General features: G+C 41.1%; 1 protein-coding gene across 2 annotated transcripts in view; it reads left to right on the top strand.

Moving 5' to 3' along the window:
* LOC125898522 (polypeptide N-acetylgalactosaminyltransferase 10-like) overlaps positions 1 to 24802 on the top strand; it is an 89812-nt gene that overhangs the window by 16960 nt on the left and 48050 nt on the right. For both annotated transcript variants that reach the window (XM_049592351.1, XM_049592350.1), the window contains exons 2-4: positions 4683 to 4785; positions 9186 to 9324; positions 14149 to 14315. In XM_049592351.1, coding sequence (XP_049448308.1) covers positions 4683 to 4785; positions 9186 to 9324; positions 14149 to 14315 — 409 coding nt within the window. The remainder of the gene's footprint in view (positions 1 to 4682; positions 4786 to 9185; positions 9325 to 14148; positions 14316 to 24802) is intronic.

Here is a 24802-nt window from a genome sequence, read left to right as displayed (position 1 = left end):
TATGGCTGCATTACATTCCTGTCTGTTGGCCTCACTGTGGGTATAGACATGAATCTTTGGCTCTTCTGCAGTGGATTTTTCCCTGCATGATTTTTGAACTTCAGTACAAAAAGGCGGCTCTGGAAAGACCTTGTAGATCTGCAAGTTCTGGTGGACTGACACCAAAACTTATTTAAAAGAATATGAAATACCACTGCAGCTGTGCTTTAGACTGTTAAAACTGTGATACACCAGTGCTTATATTGCACTTTTTTGCATGGATTTATTGCACTGTACTTGTACTTCATCAGCATTAGTTTTGTTTCCACCGTAGCCTGAAGAGAAGTGGTATTTCCTTTAGCTGCGCACCAGTATGTTGCAGAATGACAGTAAATTCAAACTGAACTTAAACAAATTGAATGAAAACGAATGGAGGGGAAGAAAATGGATGTTCCACTAGAATGCTGGGTTAATGTGGTGTCCAGTTTCATTTCCTGCATATTAGTGTTGAGTGATTAAGACAGCTTTTCTGGGAGTCACAGTCCCCTTGTTGTTTGTTCTCTGCAAAGTCCCCTACATCTGCTGGCACAGTTGCATCCTTTCAGTAGAACACACACAGATGGACCCTCGCATCATGTCAGGTCTTGGTGTGACACACTGAGAGGAAATATGAAGCAAAAAGAGAAGAGAGGGACGAAACTGTAAGACAATTATACCAGCATTTCACTTAAGGAAAAAGTAACCAGATTTAACAGAAACAGAAAATGATGACACTTCTGTTGCCTCAATCTACTCTGGTGTTTTATCTTGCAGATCCACATTGATCCTAAAGAAATCACTGTGATTCTCTCCATTCTTTGTTTCATAGTGGTATTGGTGCCTACTTCTGTTCATTAACCTCCTCATACAAATCATTCAGAATCGACCACAGCTCTAACACCATTAATCAGAATAATTAAACGCTAATTATTCTTAAAAGAGCTACTGAACAATCAAGATGCTGATTTCCCACAACTAATTATAATTAAATAGCTGTGGCATTATTAAAGCTTTGTGTTTCAAATGCCTGTTCTGGTGCCCTAAACCCAGCCAATCTGTCTGTCAAACCACTCACTGCCTCTCAAACTTTCATCACACGTACACATATGAATGACATGTGCTCATTGTATACTGTAGTTTGTTTTCTCATTGCTGAGTCCAGTTTTATTAAAGTTTCAAAGAGACACTGATATCAGGGGAAGGGCGATTCATTTTAGCCACAGTTACACCACGCAAGCTAACCAATATACAGTATGTTAAAATGTATATATTTTAAAATTTGGCTAATATACATAAACATTAAAGGGATATTTTAATGCACCCAAAAATTAAAATTAAGCCATTATCTAGTCCCTTATATGCCGAGGGAGGCTCAGGTGAAGTTTTAGAATCCTCACAACACTTGTGGAGATCCAAGGGGAGAGAGGGTAGCAACACAACTCCACCTAATGGAGGCTGATGGTGCCCCAGATTCAAACGTCCAAAAACACATAACTGAAACCACAAAATATCTCCATACTGCTCGTCCGTAGTGATCCAAGTGTCCTGAAGCCCCGACATAAAAAGTTGTTTGGAAAAACGTCATTTGAACTCTGTTTTTAGCCTCATTGAAGCCTGTAGCTCTAACTGCCTCTCTGTGCACCGTGCTCATGTGTGCGCTTGTCTGCGAGACCAGCAAAAGCACGTGAACACACATGAACGCGGTGCCCATGTCTCACGGTCTTGCGCGCAAGCTACAGGCTACAGGCTACAGCTACGGACGAGCAGTATGGAGATATTTTGTGGTTTCAGTTATGTGTTTTTGGACGTTTGAATCTGGGGCGCCGTCAGCCTCCATTAGGTGGAGTTGTGTTGCTACCTCCTCTCCCCTTGGATCTCTGCAAGTGATGTGAGGACTTCACCTGGTCCAGCCCCGGGGTCCAGATTTCTCCTTAGTCATTGGTTCAAGGTCCACACAGTTTAATAGATAAAACATCATACTTGTTTTTGGCCACATTGTTGAGGTAGTTTGCTGTCTGTCAAGTAGCTGTCCATTAGTCACTCAATCTACAGCAGGAAATGGCACTTCAAAATAAAAGCTCTGTGCCGGAAATCCACTGTACTTAAAAGTAAAGGGTGTTTTTTATAAACTTGACATATTTGCAAGTCACTTCTGTTTGAACCCACGACCCACTTTTGGACCACGACCCACCAGTTGGGAACCACTGCTCTAGAGGACACGTGCCAAAATTTAGACATTAGCTGCTCCTTAAATTCATACCAGGGCCCGTACACATTCCCCTTTTTTTTGTCCTCATATGTATTGTTGTCAATGTAGATGGGCACGCTCAAGGGGTGCCGTAGCATTGTTCCGACCTCTCATTAGTCCGATGTTGTTCTGATATGTGATTATACTAGGCTATACTGTATTTGTGTACCATAGAGGATCAGCAACACAACAAAAGTAGTATCTGGTCGAGATACAAGTGTCATAGAGAGGAGAGAGTGAAACATCATAACCTCCAGTTATTAACTCTGGGGTCCAGGTTGTGTGGGGAGCTCTCTGCGGTGCTGAACGGCTCCCGGCGGGCGTATTTCTGCCTTGATGGTGCGCTGCGACCGGCTCTGGGTCAGCTGGGAAAGGCTTGAGGCGAAGCAGGCTCATGGCTTATGTGTTTGCCACTTTCTTTTTCATTCTAACCCACACCATGATCTTTTCCTATCAGTCTATGAAAAACATAAAGGAGAAGTTGACCATTTTAGTGCAGGGCATTTTAGGACTAATAAAATCTTAAAAAACAATGCCCGGGAGAAGATTGGCCTCAGACTTGGGATTTATCGTAGATAAACTATGAAACAGTGCTGGTCATGGTCGCTTAGCAACATTAGGCTGGCACAGAGTAGGCACAACCCAACCTTCATTTTCCAGGCGGTAAAAGAAGCAGCATGTGTCTAGGCCGTAAATGTGTTTTGAGTACAGTGCGAAAAAATGTGTTGTCAAAGTGTTTCTAAGTTCTAAGTTTCACCCCAACAATGCAATGCACAAACAAAGTCCAGAATAAATCTAAATAATTCATATTTGAAAATCTTTTTGCCCTCTGTAAAAAGTTTGATTATCTATGATGTTCTAAAGTTACAATTTGACTGAAATCTGACAGCACAAGTGTTGATTTATTGTATATTAACTACAAACAACAGTATACTATTAGGATTAGTATGTGCTGTATACAATTGAAATACAGTATGGAATATTGATGCAAGGTTTTATCCATGTTTTACACAGTATCTACCACCTTTGCTGACTCTGACACGTCAAGCAGACTGGAGGCAGCTGCTGTGGGCACACTCACATGAGCACACACTCCCATTGCACCCGCAGTGATTTGTTCGACCGTACCGTGGTATCAGCTAACAGCCTGGCTAATAGTGTTCCATGCAGTCAGACGTGTCTTTGTATAAAAAACATTTCACTAATTGCATCCTCCCGTGGAGCTAATTGATTTATCATTGTGCTGTGATCCCGTAATATCTTGAGTCACTGAAAGTCATTTCTGAAGCGGAGAGAATTTCATAAATGGCTGCTTTTGCATTTTAATGCTGTAGAGAATAATAGCTTGTGGTGATTAGGGTGTGTGTGTGTGTGTGTGTGTGTGTGTGTGTGTGTGTGTGTGTGTGTGTAATGGCAATAAAACTGAATTGAAATTATATACCAATCTGGGTGTCAAGATAATCCATCCACCTGACAGGTGTGGCATACAGTATCAAGATGCTGATTAAATGACATCATTAATACACAGGTGTACCTTGGGATGGTCACAATGAAAGGTGACTCTGAAACGTGCAGTTTTATCACGCAATACAAAGCCACAAGTTTTGAGGGAGTGTGCCATTGTCATGCTGACCACAGGAATGTCCAATGTCTCCAGTGCTGTTTCTGTGAATTTGACAGTACATCCAACCAGCCTCTCTTTAGTGCCAACCACAAACCACGTGGTTGACACAACAAAAAGAACTCCTGCACAGATTATCAGAAACTATCTCAGGGAAGCTCATCTGCATGCTCCTCATCCTCAGCAGGGTCTTGACCTGTCTTCAGTCTGTTGTCATACCCGTCTTGAACGGACAAATGCTCACCTTCACAAATGAATCCCATGTGAACAAAAAGATGTGAATCTGTTGCCTTAGTGACAATGTGAAATCATAGTTCAGAGTGCCTAAAACATTTCTTTTCTCAAGATAAACCAGCACATTTTAGAGTAGCCATTTATTGTAATTAGCTCAAGGTATAGTTGTGTTTAATCAGCATGTTGATGTGCCACACCAACACACTAAATTTGAGATGAAAAAAATGTCATTTATATTTTTCTGCTTTTTATATTGAAGACAGACATGAGTTTTCCTTTTCCTCTTTTACCACTGCTTGAAATCTGATTGTATTTCACAGAAACACTTCTGTTTTCAAGGACATATCTCAAGAAAAGGGTCAGAACTCTTATGAAAGCAAAATATCCTTTATTGTCATGACAACAGTGATTGAGTTAATCAAGTTTCCATGAATGGATCTCGTTGCTCTTTTGGAGGAAGCTTTTATTTCTCATATAATGAGATGAAGAGCTCCTGAGTGATCCGGCACAAGACATGACGGAAGTCTTAATGGTTTGTACTTTTTCTGTGTGCTCTTGCAGGGTTTGAACCAGATGAGAAAGGTCGCTCAGGTGGGACTGGATGGCGTGTGGCGGGTAGACTGGCACGACTACGAAGCGATGAGGAGAGATGCTGCTCGCTCAGGTAGGTCCAGACTCTGTGCTGATGCTGCTGTTTTGTTTTGGGCATATTTTCTGAGAACATCTGCTCTGTTTCAGCACAAGGCCACACACACACACACACACACACACACACACACACACACACACACACACTGTAGCACTCTAGTTCAACTCTTTTTTTTTTTTTTGCTTCTCTCAATTCTTTCCAAGTGGATTTTTCTCTCTCAGCAGCAAAGTGAATCAATGCTGCGAGTACAGTTCGGAGTTCATAATTAAACACAGTTAATCTTCTACAATAAGCATTGATTCACCCTCGGGCCTCGAGTGGGAAACATACCTTTGCCTTTTTATTACAAATGTAACAGATTTAACTGGCCTTCTAGTATTAGGTGGTACTTAAGTAACAAATGAGCTGGATTTGTGAGAGACTACCAGGTGGATTGAGACTCTAAGAGATAGACTTTGAGGAAAAACACAATAGTTTGGGGTTTATTTACTTTAAGTGCCATGAAGAGGAGCACGTTGAGATAAATTCTGTTACACATTAACATGTTATCAGAGCACTAATAACACAGTGTGCAGCTTAAATGAATTTACCCTCATTTCTGGTTCAGTTCAGCAGCTATGATATCAAGTGTTGTTCATAATTCTAGCAGGGATGTGTTTGAATGCTACAGTTTTGATTTGCTGATCTTTCTTTATATCAATGCTGAGGCTAATGGGGGTTGTATTTAGAGGCATTCGCCACGCCAAAATTGAGGGAAACACGATGTCTCAGGAACAAAGCTGCAACAACACCGACCATAACGTGAAACGACAGTACTGTTGAATTATCCAGGAAACTCCTGTGTTTCTGTGTTGAAAAACATTGAGGCTATCATTAAGTGAAACATTTGAAACGGGAATACAGAGTTGGGGAAAAATGCTTCAGAACCACAATGCCTGCGCCGTTGGATGTCAATCAAACTGGGACTTTGAAATGCGACTGCCAGCGAAACTTCTCAAAGAGACACCAACATGTCTTTCTAAAGATTTACAGGATAACTTTGGTATTTTTCAACCTGGGCCCTATTTCCCCATGTGTATGTGTGAGTATGATTCATAGGTACAACTCGTTTTAAAATTGGTTCAGTATTGAGGGAGGCGGATGCAGCCAGCAGCCGCAAAACAAGCTAAAACGGTAACGGGGGCAAATGCGTCCTGTATAAGTTACATTAAAGGGTGCTTTTTTCGCCACTGACCGGTTCAGATCGTCAGTGTTATCTCTGTAAATAGCATACTAAGCGTTTCCCTTACCTCTGGGCTGTGTGACGTCATCTCGCGAGAGCTTTGCTCCACTGTGTCTGTAGCTCTCTCTACTCGCGGGGCAGCCGTTTTCTTGAGGAAGAGGTGTTTCGGGATTGGATGTCTTCTCTTCTTCGGCTGGCAGTAATCATCTTGGGAGAAGTGAGCACTGCAGACCCGATGGCCTGCAAGGCGCAGTGTCTGGAGGGGAGTGTTAGCATCCATTTGTAGCACAACTAGCTACAACTTCAGCATCTCGCCGTCCGACAAAGGCAGCCTGTGAAAGCTGTACGGGGTGTTGCGCGACATCCTGTTCTTGCAATTTGGATAAGCACAAACACGAACCATTGTTTTGATGCAGTAAAACTCTCAGCTGTACTCCGGGACAACCAGCGCCACTCTGAGCGGCGCTCTGCATGGCTCCTCTGTTTTCTTCCGGCAACAAGCAAAGCTCTCGCGAGATGACGTCACAGCCCAGAGCAAGTGAAGGGTCAGGGAAACACTTAGTATGCTATTTACAGAGATAGCACTGGTGAGTTGTACCTATGAATCATACGCACACATACACATGGGGAAATAGGGCCCAGGTGGAAAAATACCGAAGTTATCCTTTAATACTTAGAATTATTTTCCAAGGTCTTTCTGGAGCCATCTCAATACTACCTACAATTTATCACACCTTCTACCTTTTCTGTTGTGTATTATCATTGAAGGACAAGTGCCCGTGTACAGGGCGTTCAAAAACAACCATTTATTAGCATGTATACTGACTGTTTTTAGTCACTTTTCTAGTGTAAACACGCATGTCATCCTCAAAACCTGCCGAGTAAATATGCAGTATGACTTTAGCATACAGCTTGTGTTTGAATGTTCCAGCATCAAGGAGGGAGTCAGGTTGAGAGAGTTTAAACGGCTTAGCTGCCGAGAGAGAGAAGGAGGCACTGAAAGCGAGACCAAGTGTGTATGTCTCAATGTTCAAACCTGTCTGGAGCATTTCACATGCCACCAGCTAAGCACACAAATGTGTAATGTGCATTGCTTGGTAAAAGCACAAGTGAGACACCTGAATATCAATTTTCTGAAGAAAATCACTAATAAACTGCATCTCAAAGAAGAATATTATAAGGTAGTTTTTAAAAGTTTTCTCGGGTTCAGATTTGCCTGAGTGGACTAGAAAGCATTATTTAGGTGATCTATGTAACAAGTTTATTATGCAGGGGGAAGCACAATGTTAAGTAGAGGAGTTTATCTCTGAAATGAGCCATTAAAGTGAGGAGTTATTTTCCACAGTTATTACCTTCAGGAATGTAGACAGATCATTTCTGCCTAATGGAACAAGGCAGCTCACTTTAATTTGATGCTCTCCTCTGACTATAGATCAGCCTCCATGCATGCGTCTTTGTGTGTTTGTGTGGAGTGCATTGATGAGTGGCTAATGAAACATGCAGCACAGTGTAATTTGATGCACTTCTGAAATGAGCTCAGATTTCATAATGTTTGTGTGGGGAGGGTTCTTGGAGAGCGATTAGGTGCAATGCTTTGGTGTACGTGTCTTAAATATAAGCTAAGTGATATACCGAATAGTGTGTCTAGAATGTATGTACTTTAGATATATATTGATTGTCTCAGAGCTGAATTGATTAGTTGATTAATGAATTACTGAACAGACTGTAAACTTATTGGTATATACTTTGTTTAAGTCTTGAATCTGAATATGTGTTGATTTTAGTATTCTTTAATGATACTAAACTGAATATCTTTGGGTTTTGGACTGGAAAAAACAAGCAACTTGTTGATCTGACTGAGCAACGCTTAATCAGCAAAAAAATCAGCAGGTTAATCAATCTTGAGAATAATTGCCTAAGGTTGTAAGGGCGGAGGTTTGCATATGGACTGTAGGCAAGTTTCCCTGCCAGTATTTTGGGAGGACAGAAATGTCTCCACCAGTATTTGAGCGAACATGTTCACATAATACTCATCTTAACAGCTCTGTGCATGAAAATACGGGACAAGTGGTGTCTTGTATTGATTCAGTAAGGGACAGTGCATTATAATTTCTCAATAGGCTACAGGAAGATCCTGTATTATACCTGATGAGCAGTTATTCCAATTAGGTTTGGTATTCCACCTCTGATATAGAGCAGCGCACAGAGGCTTAAACTTTGTCTCATCCAGATTGTCCCAAACCGGATTCTGTGTCTGTCAGATGATATGAAGGGACCTGTCAGCAGGGCAATTATGTAATGCACAGTGGCCCATAGGGCAGGCAGATTTTTTTTTTCTTGAAATATTTCAACTTTATTCTCATTATTAAATTAGGATTTATTATATTGATATGATACGATACGATATGATACGATACGATAACTTTTCCCTCGACTTCTCATAGAACACAGGCATGTGGGATGTGTTGTGAATGTGCAGAAAGTTGTGACGTCAGAACTATTAAAGTCCAGGGGGTTTATAAATGAATAAAACTTTGTTTCTCACTGATGTGAATAGATACGATATGTACTTTTAAGTGGTTACTTACCCAAACAAGAGACACAAAGGAGGATGTGAAAGTAAACTATGCCAACATGTTTACTGATTTAACAGGGATGACATTAAATAAGCACTTGACTTATATGAGTAAATAATTAAAAGCAATACAGAATACCGGAGAGCCCTACTGCATTAAATTCCATTATAGCCTGTTTTTATGTTTTAAATTGTCACCTATCACCTTGTTTTTTTGTTTTTTGTTTTTGTATTTATACCTCTGAATCCGACCTTTGCTCATATTTCTCTCTGTTGTCTTTATATGTCACAGGTGAAGTATCATAAATATTGTTATAGAATATCCTATGTAATATATAATAATATAGTATCCTGCTCATCTAGTTTCTGCCAAACAGAAATCTTCAACCAGTATTAATAGATTTTTAGGCCACAATTAGAGCCTGATATTATAGTCAACTTAAAAAGTTGAAATGGAGTGTTAGCAGACAATTGCATATTGAAACATCACAGCAGACACAGAGCAATATTAGCATTCATACAAAGCTGTGTTTGACTTGAAATGTATGTGTGTGGGATGCATACAGATGGGTACTAGAGTATGTTTTTTTCACCAACCTGTGTGTGTGTTTGATACAGGTAATGGTGAACAGGGGAAGCCGTTCCCTCTGACAGAATCCGACCGGGTCGACCAGGCCTACAGAGAGAACGGCTTCAACATTTACATAAGTGACCGGATCTCCCTCAACCGCTCCCTGCCTGACATCCGCCATGCAAAGTGAGTTCTGTATGTTTGTGTTGGTGTGTGTGTGTGTGTGTGTGTGTGTGTGTGTGTGTGTGTGTATATATGCATTTGTGCCTCCAGGTAAATTAATGAACATGCTGCTAAAACAAAGTCAGAAACTTGCTATGCACAATCAAAAATGCATGCACGTTAAATGCATTGGCTTGTTGGTGAAATGCACAGATGAGGAATATTTAATGAATATAAATAAATGCCAAATCCAAAAACAGCCCGGCAATTAATGCCATCATAACCACAATCGTGGGTATGATTAAACCTGATTTGGTGTGATATAGATGTGTTGTGTAAGATTGCTTGATATAGTGCGTCAAAAAAAAAAAAAAAAAAGTGGCAGTATTGTGAAAGTCCCTGACATCCACCTGTGTATTCATCCTCACGGGAATAGCAGGTCGTGGAGAGCATGTATAGTGCAGTATTTGTCAAGGATTACTGCTGGAGCTCTGCTGCATCAGGAAATATATATATATATATATATATATATATATACATATATTTATTTATTTATTTTTTCTTTTTCTTTTTTTTTTTTTTAAAAAGTTTTAGAATTTAGAAGCCATGACCTCTGCAGACTCCTGTGAACTGTGCGCTCCCTTTCAATCCCAGAATGGCATTGTGGAAGGCCTTTAATCACATTTTTTCTTTTGCCTGACGAGGACTAACATCTGACTCTTGACCCTTGTGTTTCTTTCATGTGGAAAACAGCTTTGAACGCTTCCTGTCTGTCAGTTTCCCTAGGAGGACTGATTCTTGTTTTTTTATCAGTGTTTATAATAGCAGACCTCCTCTGACCTTAGACGTCTCTTGCAGTGATTCATCTGTGCTGACAGGTACTTTAGAAAAAGTGCAACACCTAAAATCAACCTTGCATAGCTAGTTTCTGTACAAGCCTGCGCTTTAGTTCTAATGCTGACTGATGTAGGTGCATGAGCAAAATGTGAATCCTGGGTTTTTGACGGACGTGGTAGGCAGCTTAAGCTTCTTATTAAATCCACTCATGCCCATTTTCAACACTCATGCATGCAGATGTCAGAGCATGTCTGATGTCTTTTGGCACAGTCATGTCTTTTTAGGCATGTCCAAGACAAATCTTCATAAGAGGATCAAGATCCAAGTCTTTCAGGTCTATAAATGCTGATCAAAACAATGACACAGCATTTTGATATTTCCTGATTAAAGCTGCTATTAATGTTATTTTTACCTAACTGAGACCACATCAGTTCTGTACAATAAGTAAATATTAAAGGTGTGTAGCCTTGGATAGATTATGAGACAATGGGCCCCTGAGAGCAGACATGCAGACGGCCCCACCACCTCTCCTCAGCTGATACAGAACACAGATTTTATAGTTGTTTAGCCTCTTTTTATTGTCATTTTATGTATTTTTGTAGTTGCTGCACATCTCTCTGTGGGTTTATGTCTGTTTGCAGTGTTTTTGTGGGTTGTTTTGCCCATTTTCGTAGTTGCTCTGCATCTCTTTGTAGTCATTGTTAGTCTCTGTGTTGTCATTTTGTGCCTCTTTGTGGTTCTTTTGCCCATTTTCAGTCATCGTGAGTCTATTCTTTCCTTCTGCAGCTGTTCTGCATCTCTTTGTAGTTGTTTGTGTGTCTTTGTCATCATTTAATGTTTATTTGGGTTTATTTTGAGACTTTTCTTGGTCAGTATGTGTTAATTTGAGTGAAATGTTGTTGCAGATGAAAGCTAAAGGGGCCCCTGACACTTAAGGCCCCTGGACCTCTGGCTGGTAGGCTCATTCAGTAATCCATCCATGTGTGCAGCAATACAAGATCTGTCTGGAGAAATGTTCCAGGCCAAAGTTAAAACTTGAATATATTTCTCTATCAAGCCTTCAGGTAGACGAGTCTCAACTAAATCAAGTCATCACCCATTATCTGTACCTTCATCAAGTGTTTACTTGACAACTGCTATAATCTGCTCTTGCTTTAAAGTGGTTGTAATTGAATTATTAGCATGTAAATGGTGTTGATGTAGCCCCCAGTGGCTGCCAGACACTTGTCACCCTCCTGTGACCAATCAAATGAACACACCTGCCCCCCGACTCTTAAACTTCCTTCACCCAGTGTGCCCTGTAGGCAGCGCCTGCCTCTTGGTGATTGGCATGTTGTCGGTGCCTCAGAGGCAGACAGTTCCAGACCTGCGACTGACACATTCGATTTCTGCACGCTGACAAGATTTTAATTGAAGCACACACACACACACACACACACACACACACACACAGGCACGCACATGCACACATGCACACACACAAATGCACACCTCCATCCCCTGTGTAATTGGACAGGGTTTGTTAAGAGTCACCAGCCGACCGCCTGCCTATCACTCCTCCTGCATGTCTCCTAGCATTAATATTGGAATGAATAACACGCGGGCTGATGTTCAACACGGACATTGATCGACTGACACAGTTCGCTACACACTTTGTCTCTCTCCATCAGCGGGGGGCCGTAACTCTCTTCCCATGATTAGCTCCTGAGCAAGGGTTCCCACCGCCTGCTGTGTTGATCATGTACTAGGTGATCGCTGTTACCTGTCATCAGAGCACTTGTTCACAGCTACTGCAACTGATATGAGCTGTATGTGCTGTAAATAATAATACTGAAGCTGTCTCTGATGCAGGTAGGACACGTGTGTGGCTTCACTGCAGATTGTGCTGCACTGAGCTCCATTCAGGGTCCAAATAAAACCTGTGGAATTCTTGTTTTGTCATGATTAATTTTGTTTTTATGGGTCTTGTCTGTCAGGAGTGAAGATAAAAGTAGTGTGATGATGCTATGGTACCTTAACGTCCATGTAGGAAGGACAAAAGTACTAAACTTTAACATGCTCTTCTGTCATAAGGCAAGCTAACCAAACCTTATCCATAGTCATGTCAGATCTGAAAACACTTCTATGAATTAGTGATATGTTATGGTGTTGAAAGGCTCCAACAATGTTAGTTTAACAATGCTGTCTTGATCAGAAAACACGCATATGGGTTGTTTTTAAAGGCAGTGCCAAACAATGCATTTTGACATTTGGTATGGAAGACTTGAATCATAATCACAGTCCAACAGGGAGCTTATGAGGTTATATCCATTTTATCAATTTTATTTTATTTTATTTTATTTTTGTCAGTCAGTACGTTTACATTCATTCATCTTCTAACCGCTTCATCCTCTTGAGGGTCGCGGGGGGGCTGGAGCCTATCCCAGCTGACATCGGGCGAGAGGCAGGGTACACCCTGGACAGGTCGCCAGACTATCGCAGGGCTGACACATAGAGACAGACAACCATTCACGCTCACATTCACACCTACGGACAATTTAGAGTTATCAATTAATCTAGTTCCCAATCTGCATGTCTTTGGACTGTGGGAGGAAGCCGGAGTGCCCGGAGAGAACCCACGCTGATACGGGGAGAACATGCAAACTCTGCACAGAAGGGCTCCCACGCCCGGGATCGAACCGGCAACCCTCTTGCTGTGAGGCGAGAGTGCTAACCACCACACCACCGTGCCGCCCCAGTACGTTTACATGCACAGTTTAATTCCACTTTTAATCGGAATGAAAGGGCATGGGGTTTTTTAGCATTCTATATTATTTTTCTGCAACACACCAGGAGACAATCTGGTGTCAAAACCAAAAATTGACATGTACATACTGTATATATGAAATATAATGGGCTCTTTGAAAATGTTTTCTCCTTGTTTTCTTCTCTTTCTCTCTGAGTGGTGAGCAAATACCATTTTCACAATGTAGCAAATGATAGAAAATGGATTGAACAGTGGTTTCAGAGAAGATTGCACGTGGATTTCAGTGAGCTGAGTAGAAATGCTGTCTTCAGCCTGCTCAGGCACATACATGTGAGCACTAAATCCATATGTCACCTCAGTGACCTGAGATCTGTTGAAGAGGCGAGTGTGTAACCAGAACAAAGGTTGCTGGATGAGGGATGTGAATGAGATGCTTTGTTCCTTCCCTCAATAAGGTGGATGCAGGCGTGCGGGAACATACTTTTGCTGAAGGGATGCTGCACTGTATAAATACATTACTGAATTACTATGTATGTACAAGAGCTTACACAGTGGCTACAGATGTACTTACATTAGTGGTTCCATCAGCTGTTAGTCAGAAGCATGTGCATCCCTTCACTTCACTCACTATTTCTCTATGGACTGCATGTGTCAATATTTCTAATATTGCATTTTGAATGGAGCCAGACATCTTGTTGTCCCGTTGCCACTCACTTCCATGGGGCAAATCATATGTCCACTTGTCATCTGCTCCATCAATAATGTAAGCGACCATAAAACTCCATCCCAGTGGCTATATGCCCTCACACTGTAAGTCCCTCACATCTGAGGAATTTTATGGATCTAAAAAGTAGCTTCAAAACTATATATTTTTTAATTGTTTCTGACTGTTGATTAACTCCAACTATCAAAAATCTCTTTCCCAGTTTAGCCGACCCGTGACCTGACCCCGACACTTGCACTGTGACCTAATGTGATGTTGTTGTCACGTCAGATCGCAGGGGTTAATTGAATTTGCATATTTGTATAGTTTCATATATTTTCTTAGAGACACTTATCATATGCAGTTCAAAATTTAAAATACATGTTCAGCCCGATAGTTACAGTAAAATTGCCAACTATTTACAGACTGTGTTGTTCAGCCCCTTGTCAATAGGGGGTGCTGCAGCACACCCAGCATCCACCTTCCCACACCTGCAGGTAGATGGAGAAAAACATGGACAGCTGAAAAATGACGAGTAATATTTATTTTTGCCTGTTTGCAGCTGTAAACAGAAGCTGTATGCAGAGAAGCTGCCCAACACCAGCATCATCATCCCGTTCCATAACGAGGGCTGGTCGTCGCTGCTGAGGACGGTCCACAGCGTGCTCAACCGCTCTCCTCCACAGCTCATCGCAGAGGTCATCCTGGTCGACGACTTCAGCGACAAAGGTACAGAGGACACACACTCACGCACTGTGCCAGAAAAACAGTGTCTGATTTGTGACGTTTCCATCAGTGACTTCTGTTCACCACACAGTGCACTTTCTCATTATATTCAATCAGATAAATAAAATTCACCATGCAATTATAAAACGTTGTAGCATCAAGAGGCAGGTAAACATACTGACTGAAGAATAATAGTATCTTACTGAATGGACCTGAGTCACAGAAGCTTCCATGTGTAGCAGTGGCTTGTTTGTTTAGTGTCTAGTCAGTGTTTTCTGGGAAGGGAGGAACTCATTTGTATTCCTGATGGTGCTGACAGGTGAGCATGTTCTCCATCCATCAGGGGACTGGGAGTTAAAATTTCAAGGGATTGCGAGGAAGAGTTTTCCAGCCAAATAGCAGAAAAGTAAAGTTACTGATCAGACCAAAGACACAATAACTACCCAGCCAGGGGGCAAAGAATTCAGGGTTCCCAACCTCCTTTGAAGCCTCAGACACTTCTGAAAGAAAAACTCCTTGTCCAAGAGGGTTTTAAAAAATTCTCAGTCTGTCTCTGACCTCCTCACACTCAGCCTCACAAATCCACCTAAATTATGTAAGCTCTGGTTCTGAGATATTAGCATGGGAACATTCACAAAGAAGAGACTAAACCGGGCCGCTGGAAACCAGACTAATCAGCGGACTATTGGGAATTTCTTAGATGATAACTCGACATGCTGGATCTCTCTTTCTGCCACCAGAGATCAGGTTTAGGAAAGGGTCAGTCACAGTGATAAAACATACTGTCAGCTGTTGATGAAGCCTGTCTTAATGAAATGCATAGTGAGCCTTGCAAGACTACAAGCACCATGTGGACTGGTTTTGTGGAGAGACCTCACACTTTCATCTGAGAATGGCACTTTATGTGAGACATTTCAGCTCTAAAGCTCAAACCAGAAAACAGAACTAGTAGAATCATTCCAGCATTTTCCATCGACTCTAAGCAGCAGAGAAATGTGCCAAAAGTTGGGTGAGCATTCCTATGAAAGCCCAGAGTTCGTGCTAAATGATGTCTGACCTGAAGTACCTTTAAGATGCCCATCCTTCTCTCACCCAAGCAAAGAGAAGACACTCTGTGGCTTGGCCTACTCTGATTTTATATATTATATATATATATATATATATATATATATATACACACATTGTATCTGCTTTATGCTACATTGTGTACTGGCTTGATAGGTTCAGATGAATGCCAGCTATCTGCGCAGTTGTCGAACCACCATCTGTCTTACCAATAGCCACTAATTAGCAAACCGTTTGGTGTGAAATACTCCTCATGAATCATGTTCATTGAATGAGTCTTCAAAAGAAACGAACTTTATCTCAATATTTGGATTTGATTAAGATTCAAGAGCTGTTTATTTGCCATTTACTCAACTACAACTACAAGTGCATGTGCGTGTGTTTCGTACCTGCTCAGTTCCAACTACCCCAACAAACTTTTCGTGCTGGCATGTATTGCTGTAAGAAAGTATATGGATATAATAAAGATATGATAAAAAAAAAAAAAAAAAAAAAATATATATATATATATATAAATAAACTTTATATGCTTATATATATATATATATATATATATATATAAATAAACTTTATATGCTTATATATATATATATATATACACATATATATATACATACAGTACAGGCCAAAAGTTTGGACACACCTTTTCATTCAATGCGTTTTCCTTATTTTCATGACTATTTACATTGTAGATTCTCACTGAAGGCATCAAAACTATGAATGAACACATGTGGAGTTATGTACTTAACAAAAAAAGGTGAAATAACTGAAAACATGTTTTATATTCTAGTTTCTTCAAAATAGCCACCCTTTGCTCTGATTACTGCTTTGCACACTCTTGGCATTCTCTCCATGAGCTTCAAGAGGTAGTCACCTGAAATGGTTTTCCAACAGTCTTGAAGGAGTTCCCAGAGGTGTTTAGCACTTGTTGGCCCTTTGCCTTCACTCTGCGGTCCAGCTCACCCCAAACCATCTCGATTGGGTTCAGGTCCGGTGACTGTGGAGGCCAGGTCATCTGCCGCAGCACTCCATCACTCTCCTTCTTGGTCAAATAGCCCTTACACAGCCTGGAGGTGTGTTTGGGGTCATTGTCCTGTTGAAAATAAATGATCGCTCAACTAAACGCAAACCGGATGGGATGGCATGTCGCTGCAGGATGCTGTGGTAGCCATGCTGGTTCAGTGTGCCTTCAATTTTGAATAAATCCCCAACAGTGTCACCAGCAAAACACCCCCACACCATCACACCTCCTCCTCCATGCTTCACAGTGGGAACCAGGCACGTGGAATCCATCCGTTCACCTTTTCTGCGTCTCACAAAGACACGGCGGTTGGAACCAAAGATCTCAAATTTGGACTCATCAGACCAAAGCACAGATTTCCACTGGTCTAATGTCCATTCCTTGTGTTTCTTGGCCCAAACAAATCTCTTCTGCTTGTTGCCTCTCCTTAGCAGTGGTTTCCTAGCAGCTATTTGACCATGAAGGCCTGATTGGCGCAGTCTCCTCTTAACAGTTGTTCTAGAGATGGGTCTGCTGCTAGAACTCTGTGTGGCATTCATCTGGTCTCTGATCTGAGCTGCTGTTAACTTGCGATTTCTGAGGCTGGTGACTCGGATGAACTTATCCTCAGAAGCAGAGGTGACTCTTGGTCTTCCTTTCCTGGCTCGGTCCTCATGTGTGCCAGTTTCGTTGTAGCGCTTGATGGTTTTTGCGACTCCACTTGGGGACACATTTAAAGTTTTTGCAATTTTCCGGACTGACTGACCTTCATTTCTTAAAGTAATGATGGCCACTCGTTTTTCTTTAGTTAGCTGATTGGTTCTTGCCATAATATGAATTTTAACAGTTGTCCAATAGGGCTGTCGGCTGTGTATTAAACCTGACTTCTGCACAACACAACTGATGGTCCCAACCCCATTGATAAAGCAAGAAATTCCACTAATTAACCCTGATAAGACACACCTGTGAAGTGGAAACCATTTCAGGTGACTACCTCTTGAAGCTCATGGAGAGAATGCCAAGAGTGTGCAAAGCAGTAATCAGAGCAAATGGTGGCTATTTTGAAGAAACTAGAATATAAAACATGTTTTCAGTTATTTCACCTTTTTTTGTTAAGTACATAACTCCACATGTGTTCATTCATAGTTTTGATGCCTTCAGTGAGAATCTACAATGTAAATAGTCATGAAAATAAAGAAAACGCATTGAATGAGAAGGTGTGTCCAAACTTTTGGCCTGTACTGTATATATATATATATATATATATATATATATATAAGCATATAAAGTCATTTAGTAATGCACAAATTTGCAAAGTATCCCCATACATAGGTTTGTATAATATCTAAGGAATTTGCGCCCCATGAATGAGGTCAGGTACTTTTTGTAAAGTTACTTTGATTTGGTTAAGGAAAAGAAATATGCTGACGATGTACCTTAAAATTACTCAGAGTTCACTTGTGCTGTGTCTCAAATCGTGTACTTCTGTACTTGCAGTTAATATTGTGAGTGCATAAGTGCGTTCACACTGAGAAGTATGGAAAAATGCAGTGCACTATGAGTACCACTATGGTTTGAGACATTCTCGGAACCCGGCGTCTGACTTCCGGCAGACGACGATACAGCCTCTGGGGGCAGCCCCCATTTTTTTGGCATTCCGGTTTGAGGAGGCGAATTTCCGTTTCCAGCTTCCGTTTATATATCAGTAAATATGCTGAACCATTGCGATGGATTCAGAATTTACAGTGACGCCAATTATGTTCCGCCTCGTTAGTTCACCGCACGGACCGTTTAACCTGGCAACAACTGCAGCCGGCTTAAATGTAATTGGTCAGTATCACACGGACTACAAACAGCCTACAACCGGAAACCAGGGCTCTTCTGCTCTTCTTCCGGAGGCAAGATCTCCGGGGTTTGCCTACAGACTCTGCATTCACTGAATGTCAAGTCTGTATAGAGACTAGGTTTGAGACAACACTACCCTGTCGAAATTTGCGCACTACGCCAGTGAGTACATAGTGCACATAGTATTCTAGATAGAAGTGAACTAACGAAAGTATGTGATTTGAGACCTACCATTGGTTTCACACGGTTGCGAACACCAGTCTCCTGGTGGAAAGTCCTATGTTGTATGACCCATCCGCCACCGCCAAGCTGCCTCCTCACGTGGTCTTTATACTACTTCCTTGACATGATCACAGCCTTCCTGATTACATGAATTATACACATATTACTGGCTCATGATTACATGAGTTATATATAATCAATTCAATCAATTAATTTTATTTATAAGCCCAATATCACACATCCCTCTGTCCTTTGGACCCTTGCAGCAGAATTATACCACAATATATGAATTGTGATGTACTACTTTTCATAGTCATACGTACAAACAGTGTGTAAGAAACACCTGAAATTTGTTACCATTGAGGCGGGTGTGTTTTTGCTACACGGTGTGAAGACACAAGCTCGGAAAGTCTCAAATTCAGATTCAAACCTTTCTGTTACAACCTGGGTTGGGAAAATGAATGTAAAATGCTTATTTCTCTGAGCTTTTTAAGTGGCAGTGCATCTGTGGCAGCAATGTGTACATCTTAATGAATGAAGAGTCGACCTGGATGCTCACAAGCTGCAGAAAATAACAAGCTGGATGGATGTGAGATGTACATCAAGTGTGCAGTCAGATATTTTCTGGTGAAAAAATGCTCAGGGAAAAAAGTCTGTGTTTACTTGGAGGGAGTGAAGACATCTGTAGCACATGTTCGGCAGAATGTCTCTTGGTAGCTGAGGACTGCAGTAATTGGTCATTTAATGACAGCTGCATAATTTCTACTGGAATTATGAAAATTTAACCACATCTTACAAAGGAAAAATACTTCACTACTGCAGTGTGTACTGCCCTGGTCCACTCTCTTCAGCATGTGTGGGTTTGCTTTTGTTTGTGTATCTCTGGCTCCTCTTTGCAGTAATCATCTCCTCTCCATTGTTGCATAGCGTTATGTATGTGTGTGTGTGTGTGTGTGTGTGTGTGTGTGTGTGTGAGTGTTATTTTCTCTTTCACTCTCCCTTCACTAGCCCTCTTAAGAAAGTGTTTAATTCCTTGTTAATTAGTGCTCTCTGTCACGGTCCCTCGTTGAAGGATGTGTTTACCTCTCGTCTCCACGGTAATGAGATGTTCTGCTGCCTCAGACTCATTTAGAGGTTAACACCCATCAGAGCTCAGAGACCGAACCCTCCCACTACTGCTGCAGTGGAGTATAACAAAAAATGGTGAAAGTAGTGCTATAGCAATATAGTATTTATTTAGTTATTTATTTATTTTGAGGGAATGGGATCACAGCTCCCTTTTTCCAGGTCCTTCTAAGGCAAATACCCACAGGAAGGAAATCAATAGGTCACATCATGAACACATCAATTTTACCTTACAAGAAATTGTTCAGCACTTTTAATCAAAATGATTTAAGCTTTATATAAAAATTCAGACAGAGAAAATTGCAAACCTTTTCCTACAACATCCCTTTCCCTCTCCCCTCACACGTCCCTGTGGGTGGGAGGCAAAGAACAGCTCAGTTGTGTGAAAATAGCCTGGAACCATGGATGGGTCTGGGCCCTCTGTCTTCAGGATGGATGGGAAAACATTACACAGCTGCGGGGAAGGGATTTAACCTCTGCAGGCCGTCTGCTCTAACACTCCCTCTCACTGCCACTGTCCTTTGATAAGAAATGAGTCGGGCTGTAATTAAGGCTTTGGAGACACGAGGACAAAGTGAACTTCAATCAGTTCTGGTCTCTGGTTGAGCGGCTGGTGTTACAATGTCGGAGAGAATAATCCTGGAGAGTTTCTGTGCAGAATCCCACAAATCAATGCTCAGCATTGAACCCTTGCATAATAAATTAGGGAGCATGTGCATTCCATGGGGGGAGAGGAAAACGTGATTGATTATAAAATGTGGTTTATACTTCCAGTGTGGTGCTTAATTTCTGGTTCACACATTAATTTACCAAGCTGAGGAATAACTTTCTGTAAGATTGTGGGAAAGAAGAGAAAATGTGTGTCTTGTGTGTTTCACTGTGTACTTAGGATTCAGCCCCTAAAGCTTGTTTTTTGTTTGTTTTTTGGCAAAGTTAAATGAGTGTAGGCTTCAGCAAAAAATAAAATAAAATAAAATAAAACAATATTAAATTAAATTAAATTAAATTAAAATAATAATCAAAATGGATCTTAGTCAATACACTTCATTTCTTAACAACAGCAAAAAAAAAAAAAATCCCTGAAATAAGCAATCTGTTTGTAAGCCGGACTTTTTACAGTAACTACATGCAACAGCATGTTGACTTGTGTGACCTGGAAAGAGGAGTGCATGCACAAACTGAAAAGCCCTGCACAACTATGGTGCACCTACACAGGTGATTTAACTTATCCTGGCTGATTAGCCCTCACCTCAGGTGTTCGGGTGCATTCAGACTGTTTGACTGACATCTTCCTGACTTTCTTGTCAGCTTTTTGGCACCACTTCCAATACAAATTACATCTTTGTCATTCAGAATTAATTCAAGGAATCTTGTGACCTCACATACATCCCAGAATAGTTTCACCCACTTTTAATCAGAGCAGCATAAAAAATAAATTAATAAAAAACACCCGTGGGGTTGTGCAGTGCATTTAAGGCAGCACAGCAGGAACCACTAAAACAATCATTTAAACACAACAGCATACCCACAGGGAGAGAGAATTAGATCCACAACACATAGCCAAGTTTAATGTCAATAAAACCTTACAGATGTTTTATTTTGTTCCAGCTCTAATTTATACAGACACAGTAGCTCTTACAAAATAAAGGCAAGTCATCCATGGTGGACTTTCTTATTCTCTGGAATTCTATTTCTTTTAAACTAAATTAATCAACTATGACAGTGTAGATATTTGGTGGTCTTTTCTTATCTCAATACCTTTTTACAGCAATGTTTGTGAATTTATAAAAAAAAAAAAAAAAAACTGTTGTATTTCTGTTATTGTGTGTTGTTGTTTATAGGCTCTCAGGCCTTTTCTGACCCACACTTGCAAGCTAAATGTTTTAAATCCTCATGAAGTCACCACAAGGATCCTGACATTCTATCTGGCAAACTGTCTAATCAGTCCTTTGCTGAAAAAAACAGGCAGGGTGGACACGTTCTAAAAGGAGGAGCCAGTCTGTCTATTGAAATTAGTTTTTTCTCTTCACATGACTGAACCACAGGTCAGCATCGATCCTTAAATTACCAACTGAACATTCATGCTTTGGCAACCTATCGAGCGGGGGATGAAAGATACTGTATGACGAGTTTCACAATGTGTTTATGGACCTGCAAAAACCTCCAAATTTAGAGAGGTGACACAGAATGATACAAAGGGAAGGACACACAAAGGCTACACACTCAAACACTTGATGAGAGCCTTGCCGACCCCTGACCTAAAATATCCATCTGCACCAATTATATTGGCATAGCTTGGTGTGAAGGTGGTTGAATAACGCTCCAAACTTAGGCTACATTTTGGTGAGGGAACAAATGGCATGGCAATTTTTAAAAGGGATTCCTTGAACTCTCACCTCAAGATATCTGAATGAAAATGAGTTCTATGGGTACCCACGAGTCTGTCCTTGAGAGGGCTTGTTCCCACTAAATGTTTTGTTCCTTACAATCAATGTACTCTGTGAAATTGAAGCTGTATACCAGTATAGCCTATTCATATCAGATAATTAGTAACATTAACTGTAAATTAGGTAACCAAAGGATATCAGTATGTGATTCCTCAACTCTCATATTTACATAGTGTTCACTAGTCTATACACTATACACCAACAGCATAAAAGAATTCAGGTATGTTTTTTGGTTTCTGATGTGCCCCTTGTTTGAGTAATCAGACAAAATTAAAACAAACAAACAAAAAGTGTCAGAAATGAAAGGATCTCCAGATCTTGGTCATGATCTAGTATTTCACTACCTAGTAAACTAGCTAACAGCACAGCTAATGTTGTTTGTAGCTTGTATGTAGCTTGGTCTCTTTACTGAGAGTTGAAATAAAAGATGATTGTTCTTTAGCAGCTCGTGATCTAATTCTCATTCACAAAACGGAATCAATCTATGCGAGTCATTAACGTCCCGGCCCACCCTGACAAAGGTACTTCTCTTTTCATAATACACACTCACAGATGGGAAGAAACCTTCCCAATCAGTTCTGCTGGCGCTGAGTTACCTCGCTCTGCTTAACAGCATCCACAGAGCCCACAGTCATAATAATGCCCTGTTATATTTATAACTTCATTATGCACCAGAACTGCTTGTAGCAGTTATCCTGGAGCAAATTAACTCATGATGAGGCAGTTTTTTTTTTTTTTAACATTGTGAAGTTTGCCTGTAAGGTGAGTAATCTTACACATGTTGTAATTATAGAAGTGACCTCGAGTTTTATTAATGTGGTTGTTAAAGAATCCCTCCAGTGTTGCTGAGAGTGAGCACGGTTTTCCATATCAACCCCTCTCTGTCCCTTATCAACCTGCTGTGGAGCTTTGATGCTGTTTAAACAAGCTAAAATGAAACAGCTGTTCTCTTCAAACTCGATTATGTCACTCATCCTTCATTCACATCTTTGAAGATTTAAATCTAAACTTTGGAGATATGTTGTGATGGCATCCAGTTAATCAAGTGCTAGTCTCTATTCAGTGAATGTAGAGTCTGTAGGCAAACCCCAGAGATCTTGCCTCCGGAAGAAGAGCGGAAGAGCCCTGGTTTCCGGTTGTAGTCCGCGTGATATTGACCAATCACGTTTGAGCCGGCTGCAGTAGTTGCCAGGTTAAACAGTCCGTGCGGTGAACTAACGAGGCGGAACATAATTGGCGTCACTGCAAACTCTGAATCCATCGCGATGGTTCAGCATATTTACTTATATATAAACGGAAGTCAGAAACGGAAATTGACCTCCTCCGCCCAAATCAAACTGGAATGCCAAAAAAATCGGGGATCTGCCCCCAGAGGCTGTATCGCCGTCTGCCGGAAGCCAGACGCCAAATACAGCCGATGGGTTCCGAGAATGATCAAGTGCTATGCCCTGTCCTGGGTGACACAACATGAAGAAGGCTCATCTATCCATCTGCCAAGCAGCCACAAGACAGATCACTGAGAGTTTAACATCATGCCTTTATTTACAGTGTGTTTCAAAATTTATGTAGCTGACATGTGACTTCAGAGTGGGCAAAAATCATACTGGGAAGGTATAAGCAACATAACCTAATAAAATAAACAAACTAATTTCCAATGATTTACCTCACTAACTAAGATAGACAAGAGCAAACAAGATCAATATAAACAGCAGTCCACCCCTACAAACTTCTGGAGCACATCTGCCACCATATTGGCTCTTTATAGTGGGTGCATTAGGAGCACAGTCCGGCACAAACTGGACTGCTTGTGAATTTGGAGCGCCATTGGAATGTCCGGTTTGGTTATTCAGAACACCACACTCTGAGTGGCAGAGCACCGCGCAGAGTAAATGTGTGATTTATAGCCATTCATTAACAGTCTGTTTCTTCAAATAACAGTCTCATTTTGGTATAGAGAATCAGATTGGAATTGCAAACACCCATAGTTGATTAGCATAAGGAAGGAGCAAATCATCTGCAGGTACTGGTAGCCAGTCGACCATTCATCCCTGTGGGCTGTTACACATCTATTTACACAGCATTCAGAGTCAATGGTGGCTTTTCTGACATTATTCAGTTTTCATCTTCTTGTTAATGCTGAAAGGTGTCAGCAATATTGCATAGCCATACTGATGCTGCTGTTGGGAAAGCTTTTCATCTTTTATCTTTGCAGTCTTGCACCAGAGGCCAAAGTTTTCAAGCTTGGCCACCCTCCTCCCATGGCTCAGTAAGTTCCACCAGAGAGTTTTTATTATCTACTAAGGATCACAAACCTTTATCAGATCATGGAGATATGTGGATCATTTCTGCAAAACTGCATCCTCCCCACACTGACTCTCTCACTGCATCTCAACAAATTTGTCAATTTTTTGCCCCAACTGCTTGAACAGTGCGGCAACAAGACCACATTTTTTAGGAAAGCTCACCAACAGCAGGTGAATTCTTTAATGCACATATTTACATTGCTGGCTCAAAACATGAAAAGAGTATGGTGTACTAAAACAGTGTTGGTGTAGTCACTCAGCAGTCTGCCAACATTCTCCTACAGATTTCTAAAGACTAAAACCAAACGTCCAAGCGGCTCTTAGGAGACATGTAAAAACTCCATGTTTAGATGCCGCCTGTTGACAAATGTTTTTTGTCAGGTAGCAGTGATTTTAGAGAGATATCATAGCAACGAGAGCCCCAGAGATATGGTGGGAAAACTGCCTGTGAGAGTAACCTCTTGTGCTTTCATTCATCAAACC

The sequence above is a fragment of the Epinephelus fuscoguttatus genome, linkage group LG12 (genome assembly GCF_011397635.1).
Source record: "Epinephelus fuscoguttatus linkage group LG12, E.fuscoguttatus.final_Chr_v1".
Lineage (NCBI taxonomy): Eukaryota > Metazoa > Chordata > Actinopteri > Perciformes > Serranidae > Epinephelus > Epinephelus fuscoguttatus.
This window is presented reverse-complemented; position numbering and strand designations above follow the sequence as displayed.